At 57.6% G+C, this 14,525-nt stretch overlaps 1 protein-coding gene across 5 annotated transcripts; it reads left to right on the forward strand.

Annotated features, from left to right (window-relative positions):
• The first annotated feature begins 62 nt into the window (after positions 1–62).
• On the forward strand, positions 63–13,918 carry GGA3 (golgi associated, gamma adaptin ear containing, ARF binding protein 3). 5 transcript variants are annotated; one of them, NM_001435010.1, is made up of 17 exons: positions 63–134; positions 5,269–5,353; positions 5,480–5,555; positions 6,771–6,959; positions 7,530–7,653; positions 7,813–7,916; positions 8,027–8,107; positions 8,453–8,590; positions 9,242–9,323; positions 9,428–9,544; positions 9,824–10,048; positions 10,386–10,456; positions 10,673–10,968; positions 11,161–11,369; positions 11,665–11,834; positions 11,939–12,049; positions 12,278–13,918. In NM_001435010.1, exons 1-17 carry the CDS (start codon positions 95–97, stop codon positions 12,386–12,388), a joined length of 2,229 nt encoding a protein of 742 aa, NP_001421939.1. In that variant the 5' UTR covers positions 63–94; the 3' UTR covers positions 12,389–13,918. The 5 variants fall into 5 exon arrangements, with proteins under 5 accessions (NP_001421939.1, NP_001076873.2, XP_059733878.1 ...); NM_001083404.2 differs by having other exon boundaries at positions 6,861–6,959; XM_059877895.1 differs by lacking the exon at positions 12,278–13,918 and having other exon boundaries at positions 74–134; positions 11,919–12,032.
• The last annotated feature ends 607 nt before the right edge of the window (positions 13,919–14,525 follow it).

Genomic DNA, 14,525 nt, shown 5'->3' on the forward strand with positions numbered 1-14,525 from the left:
TCTCAGGTCCCTATGCAGGCCCCGCCCCGGCTCCTCGTCTCTCTCAGGTTCTCGCGAGGTTTGAGGCCGCTGGGCCGGCCCGGGCGGCTGCAATATGGCGGAGGCGGAAGGGGAGAGTCTGGAGTCCTGGCTGAGTGAGTATCCACGGCCGAGTCTGTTCGCGCTCGAGCCGCCCCTCTCCCCAGCCCTCGACCCCCTCCCCCGGCCCTGCGGTGGCGCCGCCCGCTAGCCCGCGCCAAGCCTCGCACGCGCCGCGAGCGCCCCGGGATCGCGCCCGTTCCTCAGCTGGGCGGCCCGGCCCGTGCTCTCTGAGCCGCGGCGCCTCCTCTCGCTCCTGCGCGCTGCGCCGTGAGCTCGGGCCCCGCGGGCTCCGCGAAAGCGACAGCCAAGTGCTTCGGGATGACATGCATCGGCGTTTTGGGGAAGCTGTGGTGGGGCCGCGCAAGGCCGTGACTCCGGGACCCCTGCGCTCTTCCGACCCAGGGGAAAGCTCCGAACTGGGGCTGAAACTCCGGGAGCGGTGGGTGGTGCTGAGCATACCCACATAGCTTCAGAATTTTGACCGTGTATTCCAGGAGAAGTGACTGCTTCGCGCAGGCTGAATGTTTGAGGTGAAAATAATCCAGAGAGAGAGAGGTAAAAAAGAGTACTTTTCCCTGCAGTAACCGAAACATGATGAAAGCTCTGTTGGGGGACCCTTCTCCCCACCCGTCCCCCCGCATGTCTTAACGAGTCATTCGTTGGTAAACTACTCAGCAAAGCTGAGAGACGCAGCCTGATACTGTAGTTCTAGCGGCCTATTGCTATGATTGCTCATTTATATTGCTATTGAGGAAATGCAGGTTAACCATAGCAGGTTGCATTTGGCCGAAGGGTTAGTACGTTGAGTTTACTAAGTATGGGCTAGAGGAGGCTCCTGGAGGCCTGTTTAAGTGAAGACAAATTGGGCAGGGTGATAAGACATGCTGGAGCCTAGACGCTGCCTCGTGCATTGTCAGTTATTTACTGGAGCCTGCAGCCTCTTGAGGGGTGATGCCCGTTTCCTCCAATTGCCTGATTCCCCTTGATAAGAAACCCTGTTCAGGTGGTTGAACGCAGGTTACATTTGCAAGGTCTGCAGTTGCGGGCAGGTCACAGCCTTCTGTGTGTATGGAGCTGTTCTCCCAGGAGCTCAGAGTGCTCCAAAGACACTCATTTACCGAGAATCCTAGCAAAGGAGGCACTAGTGTCACAGTGTCACAAAGGAGGACACCTTGGCCCTAGTCAGGTCACTTGCCCAGAGCCACCCAGCTGGATATAAATGACCTCAGCTGAGTCTAATAGGCGAGGTTTAGAGTTTAGACCTGTTTTGGGGGGAGAGGGAGGGTGTCTGTAAAGACCAGAGCTCAGACTGGCCTTTGGCCCTTTCCTGTTACTTAGACTGACGTTTTGGGCAGGTCTCAGGTCTCCCCGCCTCTCCCCCAGTTCTGCTCCCAGAACCCTCTGCTCAGGTCACTGCACTGCTGCCCCCTCTGCCTCGCTGTGACTTCCTGGTATTCTTCCTTGCTTCACCTTCTTCAGCTGGGTGTTCTTGTGCCAGCAACACACGTTCCTCTCCTTTCCTGAGAGCCTTGTTCTCCTTTACATGCTTTGAAACCCATCCCAGCATCTCCTTCCCCACAAACCATCTCTTAATGACTCCAGCCTTCTCTAAAGTCCTGTCATTACTGCAGTTAATCAGTGCTTGATGAGTACCTGCTGTTAGAGGTGTTAACGAAAACTAAGTTCAAAGTCTGCCTTCAGTACTGGTGCTGGAGTGGATAAAGCATTTTTAAGTGAAAAAGCAGGAACCATAAATGCTGAAATACAGACAGTTTATTTTGGGAAATTGGGGATAAGTGAAATGGGAGATGGTTCTCCCAGTGGGGAGATGGCACTTGAGCTAGGCCTTAAAGAATGGGAAAATAGGCTAAGGAAACAGCAGACAGTGGTGTGGAGGGAGCAGGCCGTGTTTGGGGCATGCAGTAACATACGTTTGATTCAAGCAGGGCGTTCCTGTGGGAATGTGGGAGAGAAAGCTGGGAAGAGCCAAACTCTGGACCGGCTCTACTTCCACCCGAAGAAGTCTGTGTCTCCAGTTAAGAGGTTCCCATTCATACTGTGCCTGTTAAGTCAGTGTTCTGGGAAGGTTCCTATAGGTGTTCTGCATAGGATGGATTGGAGCAGAAGTTCTGGAAGCAAGTGAGAAATCAGGAGGTCAGGGCAGGAGTAAGAAAACAATTTTAAAAAGACACTGGGGTTTCCCAGATGGCTCAGTGGTTAAAAAAAAAAATCTGCCTACCATTGCAGGAGAGGTAAGAGACTCCGGTTTGATCCCTGGGTCAGGAAGATCTCTTGGAGTACAAGAAGGCAACCAATTCCAGTATTCTTGCCTGGAAAATTCCATGGACAAAGGAGCCCGGTGGGCTACAGTCCATGGGGTTGCAAAGAGTCAGACACGACTGAGTGAGCACAGCACACAAAAAGACATTGAGGTGAATTCCCTGGCAGGTCAGTGGTTAGGACTCCGCGCTTTCACTGCCGAGGGCCAGGGCTCAATCCTGGTAAAGGAGCTAAGACCCTACAAGCCTCGAGGGGAAGAAACATAGTAAGGACATGGAGAAGGAAGAGATCAGGACTGACTAGTGAAAACGGATGAGGAGAGGGAAGAAGGAGCCTTGAGACCTGGGTGCCTGGGGTTGGGGCAAAGGGAGCTTTGGAATGGTGGCACCATTTATAGAAATACGGAAGTCAGGGAGGAGGAACGATGAGTGTTTTTAGACTCGTTTCTGCACCAAATGAGCACTTCTAATTACACTCTGTCTTGTTTTGCTCCGGTTGTTTCTCGTGTGTTGCCTAACCTCCTCAGGGTAGCATCCGAATCTTGTACTTTTCCTGTAGTTCCTCCAGGGTCTAACTTGTCTGCTTAGTTTTCTGTGGCTGTTTAACAAAAGACTTGGTGGTTGACTAAGTCTCCCTTGATTCAAGACCTTCGCACTAAAGTTTGCCGCTTGACTTCCCCTGCATCCTTATCCTTGCTCCGTGGAACTTGTCACTGGACTGTTTGAGCCGTGTTGGGGCGGGGTGGCCATTGCCGTTCCCCTCCCTCCTGGACCAGAGGTCCCACAACAGTCATGGCTAGTTGAAAATGAGAGCAGGATGTATAGAGGCAGAGACACGGACTAGCACAAGGCTGTCACCAGAGACCCCAAAATAGAAACCTGGAGGCCACAGGGGCGGTTCTGGAAGGCAGGATCCACAGGGGAGGCCCTGGCGTCACCTCTGTTGCAGGTGAAGGAGAACGTTGAGTGGGTGGTGGGTGTGTGCATCTGTCGGGAGGCGGTGGGCAGGCGGGGCACCTGAGTCACCCCAAGTTATCTCCAGAGGTTCTTGCAGTTCCTGTGGGTGACTGAGGTCTGCTGTCTCAGCTGGCTGGAGAGTGGGGGGAGATCCTCAGAAGTGGGGCGAACCGTGGCTGAAACTGGGGCTGTGTGTTCATGTGTAGGCCAAGAGCTCCCTGCAGGTTTGCGGTGGAAAAGTCTATTGGGGGACAGGAAGTGGGATTCTCAAGCTGTCAAATGAAAATGAGAAGTAGGTGGGAGCGTTCCTGGAAGCAGAAATGGAGTCGTGGCAGCCCTGGGCAGGGCACGTTTTTGCTGAACGCCCGTGGCTTTGTGTCCGTGTGTGGGGAGGGGAGGGGCTGTGCGCATGTCCCCTGTGTCTGTGACATCTTTTCCAGTGGCAAACAGTGGAAGGCGTGTGACTGCTCCAAAATGATTATAGTGACAGGGGCAAGTATGCTCCTCAAACCAACTTATTTTTGTATCCCACACCCTCTTAATGTCATGTGAGAACTCCAAGCATCTCAAATGCTAGGGATTAGTAACAAAGTCACGCTGACACCTGAGAAAATTTTAGGCACCTGGTGGGGGGAGACTCAGGGCTTCTCTGGAGGGTGACAGCTAGTAGGTCCCTGTGGCAACAAATAGCCCCTCTTGATAGAATTAATCTCCCTTCCCTCCAAGCATGACATTTTCAAGGGCCTGCTAATTCTCTTTTCAAGACTGAGAACTGACATCTCCCTTTTCCCCCAAATATGGTCCTAAACCACCAGAATTTTCTGGCCTCCAGAGCAGAAATGCTGCCCCGCACGCACCGCGCGGGACGCTGCAGGTCTCCCCTCTGCCGCTGGGTGGAAACGCTGCCCCGCACGCACAGCGCCGGGACGCTGCAGGTCTCCCCTCTGCCGCTGGGTGGCGCCTGCTGCCTTGTGATGCTTGTTGTGGGGCGGGGTATGCGGCTGGCTAGGAGTCCCTGTTAGGATTCGAGCGTGGAGCTAGTGATTTTTAACATTAGGAAAAGGGAAGTGAAGAAACAGTCACGAGCAATCAGAATTCAGGAGCCTCTAACATCACCCCTTGTTGGGAAGGGCTTTTTCAAGGCTTTCACTCTACTTTTGGCCCTGGCGGAAATCTGCTGGAGGAGCCTGGACTTAAAAAAGGATACACGCCTTCAGTCTTCCGCTCGTCTTCTGAACCTGAAGCCCTAAATTTAGCAAACAGCTTGAGAGTGCTTTCTGGAAGAGGCTGACTCCAAGATCTGAATCAGAGATGGGAACGCATTTAACCACCGTCAGCTGGGGCCGTCCTCTCTAAGCACAGGATCTGGGCATGACGGAGAATAGAGGACACATGCCAAGTGCTAGGAGACTGGGCATTACCTCTTGGAGTTTAAACCCTGGGAGACCCTCTTCAGTGCTTGTCTTTGTCCTTGATCGTGGAAGACCATTTAAACTCAGGGATGCTGCTTACTCAAGCTTAGGTTCTGTTTCTGTGACCCCAGGGACAGACAGCACGATTTGTGCTTAGAGGGCTCAGTAAACGTCGTTAACTTACCTTAAAATGAGAAGCTTCAGATTTGTTTTCTCTTTTGTTTGTAACTTTCAGAATACTGGACAGAAAGCGATATTTGTACGGAATTCCGTAGTGGTCCAGCGGTTAAGACTCAGCTCTGTCACTGCTTAGGGCCCAGGTTCAATCCCTGGTCAGGGAACTAAGATCCTAGAAGCCATGTGGCACAACCAAAAAAAATTTTTTTTTGAGTATTTGTATTTGAGTTGCTGTCTGACTGAACTATTGAGTCTTCTCCATTAGAGAAGAAATCATCACATCAGTGCCTTAAAAATGTGAGGGAAACCTTCCACAGCGTCCTCCTTGCTCTCTGTAACAACTCGTCGTCTTCTCTCCCCAGATAAAGCCACCAATCCTTCTAACCGCCAGGAGGACTGGGAATACATAATTGGCTTTTGTGATCAGATCAACAAGGAGCTTGAAGGGTGAGTCTCAAACTGTTAGGGGGCAGGTGAGGGATGGTTGACTGGGGAAGTGAGAAACTGGCAAAGGAGGGCTGGCCATGCGGCCGAGGGCCAGCGTCCTGAAAGTGTGATTTTGCTGGTCTCCAGGCCACAGATTGCCGTCCGACTGCTGGCCCATAAGATCCAGTCTCCACAGGAATGGGAGGCAGTCCAGGCCCTGACGGTAGGTTTTTCATGCTGGTGATGGATTTTCATGAGTCCGCTGGTGTCTCTGAGGGGGTCAGGGCTCACGCCCTCTGCCAGCTGAGCATCCTGGATACAAACTAGACTTACCTGGACCTGCACAGTCAGTTGCTCCACAGACGCATGTGCCCCTGTGCCAGGCCCAAGCATCATGGATGACCGAGTGTGGACACGAGGTCTGATGGGAGAAGCAGAGAGGCCAGGGCACAGGGATGGTGGCCGTGGGCCCTGGGGTGGGGCTCAGAGAGGCTGACAGAGCTGTCTTGCCAGGTAAGAGCTGGCCAAGTGTAATTTGTTCTGTAGCTAAAAATGATGTGGATTGCTAGTGAAGGCATCACCCCATTGGGCAGATCTTAGTGTTTATTCAGACTTAGGGGATTCAGGACGCAGAGCCGAGTGCGGTGCTGGGGCGCCTCCGGGCTTTCCCCTGAGCCAGGATGCCCGGGTTCTCTCCTGACTCCCTTTAGCTCCTGGAAGGGCGGGAGGGAGGTTTTGGGGAAAGGCGCTTAGCCTATGCACATGCCTGTGCTGTGTCCTCCGCAGAGCGAAGGTTCTCCAGTGGGGGCGGCTCTGTCCCCCGGGCACCCAGGGCAGTGTCTGGAGACACTGTTGGTGGTCACAGGTCGGGGGGTGCTACTGGCATCCACGTGGGTGGAGCCTGGGCTGCTGCTGAGCATTCTGTAGTGCCCAGGACAGGCTCCCAGAACAAGTACCTGGCCCAGAATGTCCGTAGTAGTGCGGTTGAAAATCCCTGATTTACAAAGATGGAAGCCGGGGCAGGGGGCAGCACTTGGGTGGTGCACTCCTTGGCATAAACTCAGGTGCCAGGCCCCACAGCAGCACCTGAGAACTTGAGGCCCCAGAGGGAAGATCGATGGGGCTCAGGGCGGGAAAATAGCATGTCCATCTAAGATGGAGAAACAGAATTGAAACATCCTCTCCGGCCTGCCCAACATGTTGATCAGCTTGTGGAAAGAGCCCTGAATCAGAGGAGCATGTGGTCTCTGCCTCCATCTTCTTACCTGTGAAGCCCGAGGGCAGGATTTGTAGGCAGGCCCCCTCCAGGGCTGACCGTCTCACTGTCTTGTTATCTGGGCTTCAGGGTTTTTTACTTTAGTTTCTGCTGAGCTTCCCCAGAGGGGTTTGCACCTGGAGGGACTCTCTGTGAGTAACCCCACCGCCCTGATGTCCCCAGGGCCGCCTCTCCTGGTTAGGTGCTTCCTCGGGCGAGTGTTGCTGGCCAAGTGCCAGGTCCTGGCCTGAGCGCCTGGCCTCTGTGCTCCAGGTGCTGGAAGCCTGCATGAAGAACTGCGGGAGGAGGTTCCATAACGAAGTGGGGAAGTTCCGCTTTTTGAATGAGTTGATCAAGGTCGTCTCTCCGAAGGTCAGTCGGTAGCAGTTTCATTTCTCAGAACTTCTGTGTTCCTCCCCCTCCCGCCTTACCAGCTTTCACCACGCGAACCAGCGTCTCCACGGGGCTGGGGTTCCCGGGTCCTGTGCTCAGAGGATGCTGTGCTGAGGGTAGACGTGCACACAGGGACGTCTGCTGCCCTCCCGGCCTCACTGTGCCCGCTGACTGCTCTCACGTGGCTGCCCTCGTCTCTTGACCACGGCCACAGAGTAGTGTCGCTTCAGCTCCGGGCACCTGCTTACAGCAGAGGGGACACTTCTTCACAGCGAAGGCATTCTCGTTCACTCCTTCGGGAGAAAGTGCAGTTGTGTGTCTGGCCTGTTGTGCATGAACACAGTGATGAGCTTCCGGCCCCCTGCCTGAGCGGAGTCTGTGCCCCATGGATGCCGCTCCCCTCCCCCGTGCTGGCTCACACCCACGGTCTGGAGGCGGCTTGGGGATTGTAGCCAGTTAGCAGCCGTTTCATTGCTGTGAGCACAGCCTCCCCACTGTCTGTCCTCCAGGCCACATGCACTCAGCTTTCCCATTTCCTTTGCTCCTTAGTACCTGGGGGACAGGGTGTCTGAGAAAGTGAAGACCAAGGTTATTGAGCTGCTTTATAGCTGGACGTTGGCCTTGCCGGAAGAATCAAAGATCAAGGATGCCTACCACATGTTGAAGAGACAGGGTACGCGGGTGTCTGCCCAAGCAGGGGGCACTGGGCTGAGCTTTGAGGGGCTGAGGTGTGTGCGGCCTGCAGGCCTGGTCCCGGGGGCACCCCCTTGCTGTGTGGGAAAGGGTGCCAGGGTGGCCCAGCCTGTGCGACTGCTGCTCCGTCCCCTTTCAGGCATCGTGCATTCCGACCCGCTGATCTCTGTGGACAGGACGCTGATCCCGTCTCCACCACCTCGTCCCAAAAACCCCGTTTTTGATGACGAGGAGAAATCCAAGGTAAAGTCCTCCATGGGGCATGGGCTCGCTCAGCGCTGGGGTGCACTTGGCTCCTGTGTGTTCCCAGGGGGTGCTGCCGTCCCTCCGCCTCTAATGCCCTCCTCTTCCAGCTTTTAGCCAGGCTGTTGAAAAGCAAAAACCCGGACGACCTGCAGGAGGCCAACAAGCTCATCAAGTCCATGGTGAAGGAGGTGGGTGGGCCCTGAGCCCTGGGGAGGAGGAGCCCGTGGCCCCAGAGCAGCGGTCCCTTCCCCTGTCCCCAGGGCTCACCCGCACGTGGGAGCAGGGGGCGGATAGGAGAGAGGAGCGGGAGCCGTGGGGCCAGGCTTGGGGGCAGGCGGGCTGCTGCTTTGAAAGAAGAGCTGTCGGTTGAGTCTGAGGCCAGTGGTCCCAAGAATCACGTGTTGAAAGGAGCTTCCGTGGGGCGGGCCTTGGCCTGCATGTTCCCGGGGCAGGTGTGCACCCTCCTGGCGGGGTTTGGGGGGCAGTGGGCCAAGTCCAGCTGAGCTCTCGCTCCTTGGTCCTCTCTGGTGCAGGATGAGGCGCGGGTCCAGAAGGTGACCGAGCGTCTGCACACCTTAGAGGAGGTCGATAACAGCGTGAAGCTGCTCGGTGAGATGCTGCGTCACTACAACAGGGAGGGCTCTGCAGAGGCAGACAAGGAGCTCATGAAGGTAGGCCCCAGGAGAGGGCGTCTCTGCCCCAAGATGCTGCTGCACACCTGGCAGTCCTTCTCCGCCAGCAGCCAGGCCGAGAGCGGTGGTGCCCCCAAGCGCCCGTGAGCTGTGGCTGATTAACTCCACGCACCCTCCGTCTGTGTGACTCTGCAGACCCGCCTCGGGCGTGCCCCTGCTCACCACCTCGCATTCTGCCTGGGGATGCTTGGGCAGAGAAAGGCCCACCCTGGTTCCCTGATGTGCGCCTCCGTCCTCGGTCACATACAGACTATGAATTCTGAGGCATGTACCAGGCTGGGAGTGGGAAGGGACCTGCTGTCCTGGCGGCCTCTCCACCTGAGCAGGTGTCTTGTGACGCAGAGTGGCCGAGGCTGGCAGCAGGAAGATGTGTGTGCAGAGCCTGACTCTGCCAGGAGCTGACCTGATACTAGGGGAGCCTGGACTCTGGTGTGGGCGCTGGGTTGGGTGATCTCCTAGAGCTGACCACGGTGCCAGGGGAGCCGGGACTCTGCGTGGATGCTGGGTTAGGTGATCTGGGTTAAGTGTGGTACCACCTAACCCATGTACCAAGGGAGCCGGAACTTGGTGGCATGGATGGTGGGTCGGGTGATCTGGCAGCTTGAGTTTTCCTGCCTGGGTCTCTATTAGGAGCTGTTTGATCGATGTGAGAACAAGAGGCGGACGTTATTCAAACTCGCCAGCGAGACCGAGGACAATGACAGTAGTTTAGGTGAGCGGACTGGGAAGGGTGGTTGAGGGGGTGACCCGGGGATTTGGATGTGTGTGGTGGGGGCATTGTCAGGCTGGGAGTGACAGGTTTCTTTCTGGTACTAGGGGACATCTTACAGGCCAGTGACAACCTCTCCCGGGTCATCAACTCTTACAAGACAGTCGTTGAAGGGCAGGTCGTCAACGGTGAGGTGGTGACCTCAGCCATTCCCGACTCGGAAGGTAAAGTGTTCTGGTTTCCTGCTCCCTCCGGAGCAGCCTGGGGCCCCGCTGCAGGGTGACCCCATGTCAGCCCACAGGCCTGAGGGGACCCTGAGCCCCGCTAAGCACCTCCCGGGAGGTCACACGGGGTCTCCCCCACCCACTGCCTCCCCCAGTTCTTCACTGCTGCCCGGACAGGTGCTCTGGGAGGCGGTCAGAGGCTGTGCTCAGGGTCCCTCTCCCCCCGCACAGCCCGGGAGGGACCCCCAGTGATTCCTGTCCCCTTCTGTTTCCATCCAGGAAACCAAGGCACTCTCATCGACCTTGCCGAGGTGGAGGCGCCGAGCGGCCCGCCCCCAGCGCTGGCCCCTGCCCCCGCCGGCTCAGGCATCCCTGTCCTCCCCCCGCCTCCCCAGGCCTCGGGCCCTGGGCGCAGCCACTCGGCCGGCCAGCCCGACGCCCCCCCAGGGCCCAGCAGCACGAGCAACGCCCTCAGCCTGCTGGACGAGGAGCTGCTCTGCTTGGGTGCGTATTGGAGGGGGCTGCTCGGGGCTTCCGGGGCCTCAGGAGAGGTGCTGGGGATGCCCAGAGGGGGACCCCGGGTGCTTAGCAAAGGTGGGAAGTAGGGCCCAGGGCAGTGTCCTCGGGTGGACATCCTGTCTGGCTGTGCTCCCCCTTCCCCGGGAGGCGCCCCCCGCAGCATAAAGACGGAAGAGGGTCCGTTCCCCCTCCGGAAGCTATAGGGGACGCCCTGCCACCCTTGGGCGGCCTGGTGGTCACGTGACCCTCCCTCAGGTGAGGTGGGGCTGGGGCCGCCCCAGCCCAGAGCCTCTTCCACCACAGCCATTTCCTCTGTCCTCAGGCCTCACCGACCCGGCGCCCAGTGCTCCTCCCGCCAAGGCGGCTGGGAACAGCCAGTGGCCCCTGCTCCAGGTAGGGGTGGGCGCTGTGTCGCCTCCACTTCCCAGCCTCGTCCTGGCTCCAGGCACCGTCCCACACATAGCGCTTTGCCCACTCTATCCACAGGATGGCTGCTCATGCAGGGGGCTCAGCCCAGCCCCCAGGAACAGCGTTGGGGGCGGGTGGGGGTGGAGAGCCTGCAGCCTCTGACGCCTGCAGGGCCCCCTCACTCCTGCTTTTGTTCTCCAGAACGAGCGGTCAGACCTGGACTTCTTCAGCCCCAAACCTGGGCCGGGAGCCTGTAGCCCCACAGATGGGCCTCTCCTCCAGCCTTCAGTGGCCCCCATAGGCAGTTCCCAGGCCCCGGTGGCCCCAGCTGGCGTTCCTGTCCCCACAGCCAGCCCCTTCTTGTTCTCCACTGGCCTGGCCTCAGCTCTGGCCCCAAAGGCTGAGCCCATCGCCCCTGGGCACCGTGGTTCCACTTTGGGCGACAGCACCCCGCACCAGCTGGATGCCCTCGACCAGCTTCTGGAAGAGGCCAAAGCGTAATGAGCGGGAGAGGGGCGCTGGGGAGGCAGCCCCAGGGGGTTGGCGGGAGTTCCCTCTGTCTGGTGGGTCGGCTGGAATCTAGAAGCGGGATGCAGGGAGAGCTGGCTCTAATCCGGGGGCCCCCATGCGGGGCGGCCAGCAGCTCTGCCTGGCCTTCGACACGCCTTGTCCTCCTTCCTGCTGCCCAGGACCTCGGGCCTGGTGAAACCTGCCACCTCCAGCTGCTTCCTGGGCGCTGCCGCCCCCCCTCTGCTCCCCAGTGGCGCCTCTGCTCGGCCTCTCCTCCCCCTCTCCGCGGGGCCCAGCAGCCCTCTCTTCCAGGCCCAGGGCAGCCCCATGAAGGGGCCCGAGCTCTCCCTGGCCAGTGTCCACGTGCCCCTGGAGTCTATCAAACCTAGTAGGTGTTGGAGGCTCGGGGTGAGGGGCGGGGGTCCCAGCCTGCAGAGGTGTGGGCTGCATGGCAAGGGATGGGTGGGTCCAGGCTTTCTCGCCAGGGTCCCTTAGAGCCGTACGCGGCCTACCGTACCGTGTCGCAGACTGTGCTCATCCCCGCTGTGCACTTGGGAGGTTCTTCCCAGGCTCCTTCAGGAGCTTCCTGGTCCCGGGGCCACCGTGACCTCTCGCTTGGCTGTGGTGCTTTGTCTCAGGCCCACCTCTCCCCCCACCCTCACCTGCCCCGTTCTTACATACAGGCAGCGCCCTTCCTGTGACAGCCTATGATAAAAACGGCTTCCGCATCCTCTTCCATTTTGCCAAGGAGTGTCCTCCAGGACGGCCTGACGTGCTGGTGGTGGTGGTGTCCATGCTGAACACGGCTCCCTTGCCCATCAAGAGCATCGTGCTGCAGGCCGCAGTGCCCAAGGTATCCCCGCTCCCTGGGGCCTCTTCCTGCACCCACGTGTCCACACCCCGTTCCCCCTCAAGGGCACCTGCCATCTCTTCAAAGGAACCTGTCTCTCTCTTTAGTCAATGAAAGTGAAGTTGCAGCCACCCTCTGGGACAGAACTCTCTCCTTTCAGCCCCGTCCAGCCACCTGCAGCCATCACGCAGGTCATGCTGCTGGCCAACCCACTGAAGGTGAGCTGGAGCTGGGGACCCCACCTGAAAGCCCTGGCTGCCCCAGGTTAGACGCCTGCGTCCACCGCCTCCCAGCCTGGACTGTTACCACTTCTCCTGCGTCCCTTTTCCACCCTGGCCCAATGGCTGAGTGAAGATGGGGTGGTAGGAGCAGGGTATGTCCCCTGCACGAAAGCACCCGAAGGGTATCAGAGAAGGGGTGTCTGACACGCGGCCCCTCTGCTGCAGGAGAAGGCGAGGCTTCGGTACAGGCTGACCTTCGCCTTGGGGGAGCAGCTGAGCACCGAGGTGGGTGAGGTGGACCAGTTCCCCCCTGTGGAGCAGTGGGGGAACCTATGACCCCAGAGGACACGTGTCAGCTGCACTTTGGAGCCCAGGCAGGCTATCCCGAGAGGGGAGGCTCTCCAGGCCTGGTCTTCCTTCATGTCCTAACCGCTGTGCTTAAGAGCTTTGACGTGGAACAGGGGCCCGGGCCGCTGCTGTGATCTCTCTTCCTTCGGCCCCTAAAAGGACCTGTTTTTTTATTTACCTGTGTGACTTGAAGTGGCCACGTACATCAGGAGTGGGGAGTGGCCCCAGGTGCCGCCCCGGGACATGGCCCCAAGGCTGGAGTGGGTTTTCCCCTTGCGCTGGCATCCTCTGATGCAGAGACTCAGGGCCCTCCTTCAGGACCATGTCCTCACATCCCCAGTTCTCAGTCCCCCTGCTACCCAGGCTTCCCCTTGGCAGGCTCCTGGGAGGAGGACACAGCCCACGGCTCCCGGATGGCCCTGGGCCCAGGGCGCTGGTACTGCCAGATCGCCACCCCTGCCTTCTGTGGGCAGCACGACCCTGGAACGGGCACCAGAGGAGTTGTGCTGGGCCCTGGCAGCAGCAGGCTGTGTCCCATGGACATCACGGTAGGATGAGGAGCTCAAGCTGCTAGAAGTAGAACGTGGCCTTGTGGCAGCCTAAACTACACCCAGAAAAGGAAATGGGAGAGAGCAGTGTTGTGCCTTCTCCGGAAGCAGGTACCCAGCACTTTCTGGGAAAAGGGTGCCTCCTGCCGTGGGAATAGGCCATCTCACTCACTCACTACCTCTTGCTCATCGTGGAACAAACCGCTGTGCTGCCTCTGAAGGGGAGGACAGCACCCTGTGTCCCGCTTTGGCCCACCTCCTCCCACCAGATGGCCTGCGGGGTGGCTGGCTGTTGGGAACAGGAAGCCTCAGGATCAGGCGCGTTGCACTAAACTTATGTCCTTACCTGCTGCCCAGAAACCCCGAGTCCCCAGTTGCCAAGGGGCACTGTCGGCGATATGTTGGGTCTGGAGGTGGTGAGATTAGGGGCCTTGCTTGAATCGAGTCACCAGACCCTATTGCTTCAGCAGTGCTCCATCCACTGGCTACAGCTAGGCCGGGGAGTCCAGGCCTCACGGGGCGACAGGCAGGTGAGACCCAGCCGCTGGGGAATGAGCACATGGCTCATCTGCACTCAGCTGGATGAGCCAGAGCCAGCTCCAGGGAGAGGCAGCCCTGACCCCTCCCTGCTCTTGCCAGGCTTCCTTAATCAAGAGGCCATCGCCCCCTCCCCTCCCCTCATCAGCGAGCAGGTTTCACTGCTTCATTAGGACAGACGAAAGAAAGTGAATCCATTTTACTTCTTAAGGAGTAAATCCAAGAGCTCCAGAGATGGGCTGCTGCAGCCCTGGGAAGCTCTGTGGGACTACTACACGGAATGTACCTGTATTTACAATAAGCTTTAGACTTTAGAGTTACTTATGAGTGTTACTCGTTACTATTGAGGTCACTTCGTGACAAAAAACTGTACTGGATATATCAACTGCTGCCCTTGTTTTGCTGCATGTTAAATAAAACCATTTTTGCCCTATTTGGAATCTTTCTAATACAGATACCAGTCACCCCAGTGTGGGGAAAGGTGCCACTTGGGAATTCCAAACGCAGGCAGGCAGCTATGCTGGTGCCACCTGAGGTTTCTGTTAAAACATAAGTTCCTAGACTGTTTCCTTTTTTAAAGAAGATAACCAGCCAAGGGGAAAGATGAGGGGAAGGGCTAGTTAAGGAGTTCAGGATGGACATGTACACACTGCTATATCTGAGCGAGATAACCAACAAAGAACCTACTGTATAGATAGCACAGGGAACTCTACTCAATGTCACTGTTACAGGGCAGCCTGGACGGGAGGGGAGTTTGGGGGAGAATGGACACGTGTATGTGTATGGCTGAGTCGCTCCGCTGTTCACCTGAAACTGTCACAACAATGTTAACCGGCGGTACTCCAGCACAAGATAAAAAGCTGAATTAAAATAACCAGAAAGTTAACAGATGATTCTGAGGTGAAGCCAAGTTTCAGATGCACAAGCAAACCACTCAACACTCTTGTTCAGGTTTCGACCTGCAGGCAGGAGGGCTCTGTGTTCCCTGTAACTTCTTTCCAAGGTGGCTACCTCAGGTTTCTAGTGCTGGCAGCTTAAAA

The sequence above is a fragment of the Bos taurus genome, chromosome 19 (assembly GCF_002263795.3).
Source record: "Bos taurus isolate L1 Dominette 01449 registration number 42190680 breed Hereford chromosome 19, ARS-UCD2.0, whole genome shotgun sequence".
Lineage (NCBI taxonomy): Eukaryota > Metazoa > Chordata > Mammalia > Artiodactyla > Bovidae > Bos > Bos taurus.

Bases quoted from the DNA above. Each gene is read 5' to 3' on its own strand.
- GGA3 (NM_001435010.1), top strand. From the start codon at position 95: ATGGCGGAGGCGGAAGGGGAGAGTCTGGAGTCCTGGCTGA. The intron at 7,917-8,026 runs GTAAAGTCCTCC...CTCCTCTTCCAG, and splicing joins ATGACGAGGAGAAATCCAAG to CTTTTAGCCAGGCTGTTGAA. The intron at 9,324-9,427 runs GTGAGCGGACTG...TTCTGGTACTAG, and splicing joins GGACAATGACAGTAGTTTAG to GGGACATCTTACAGGCCAGT.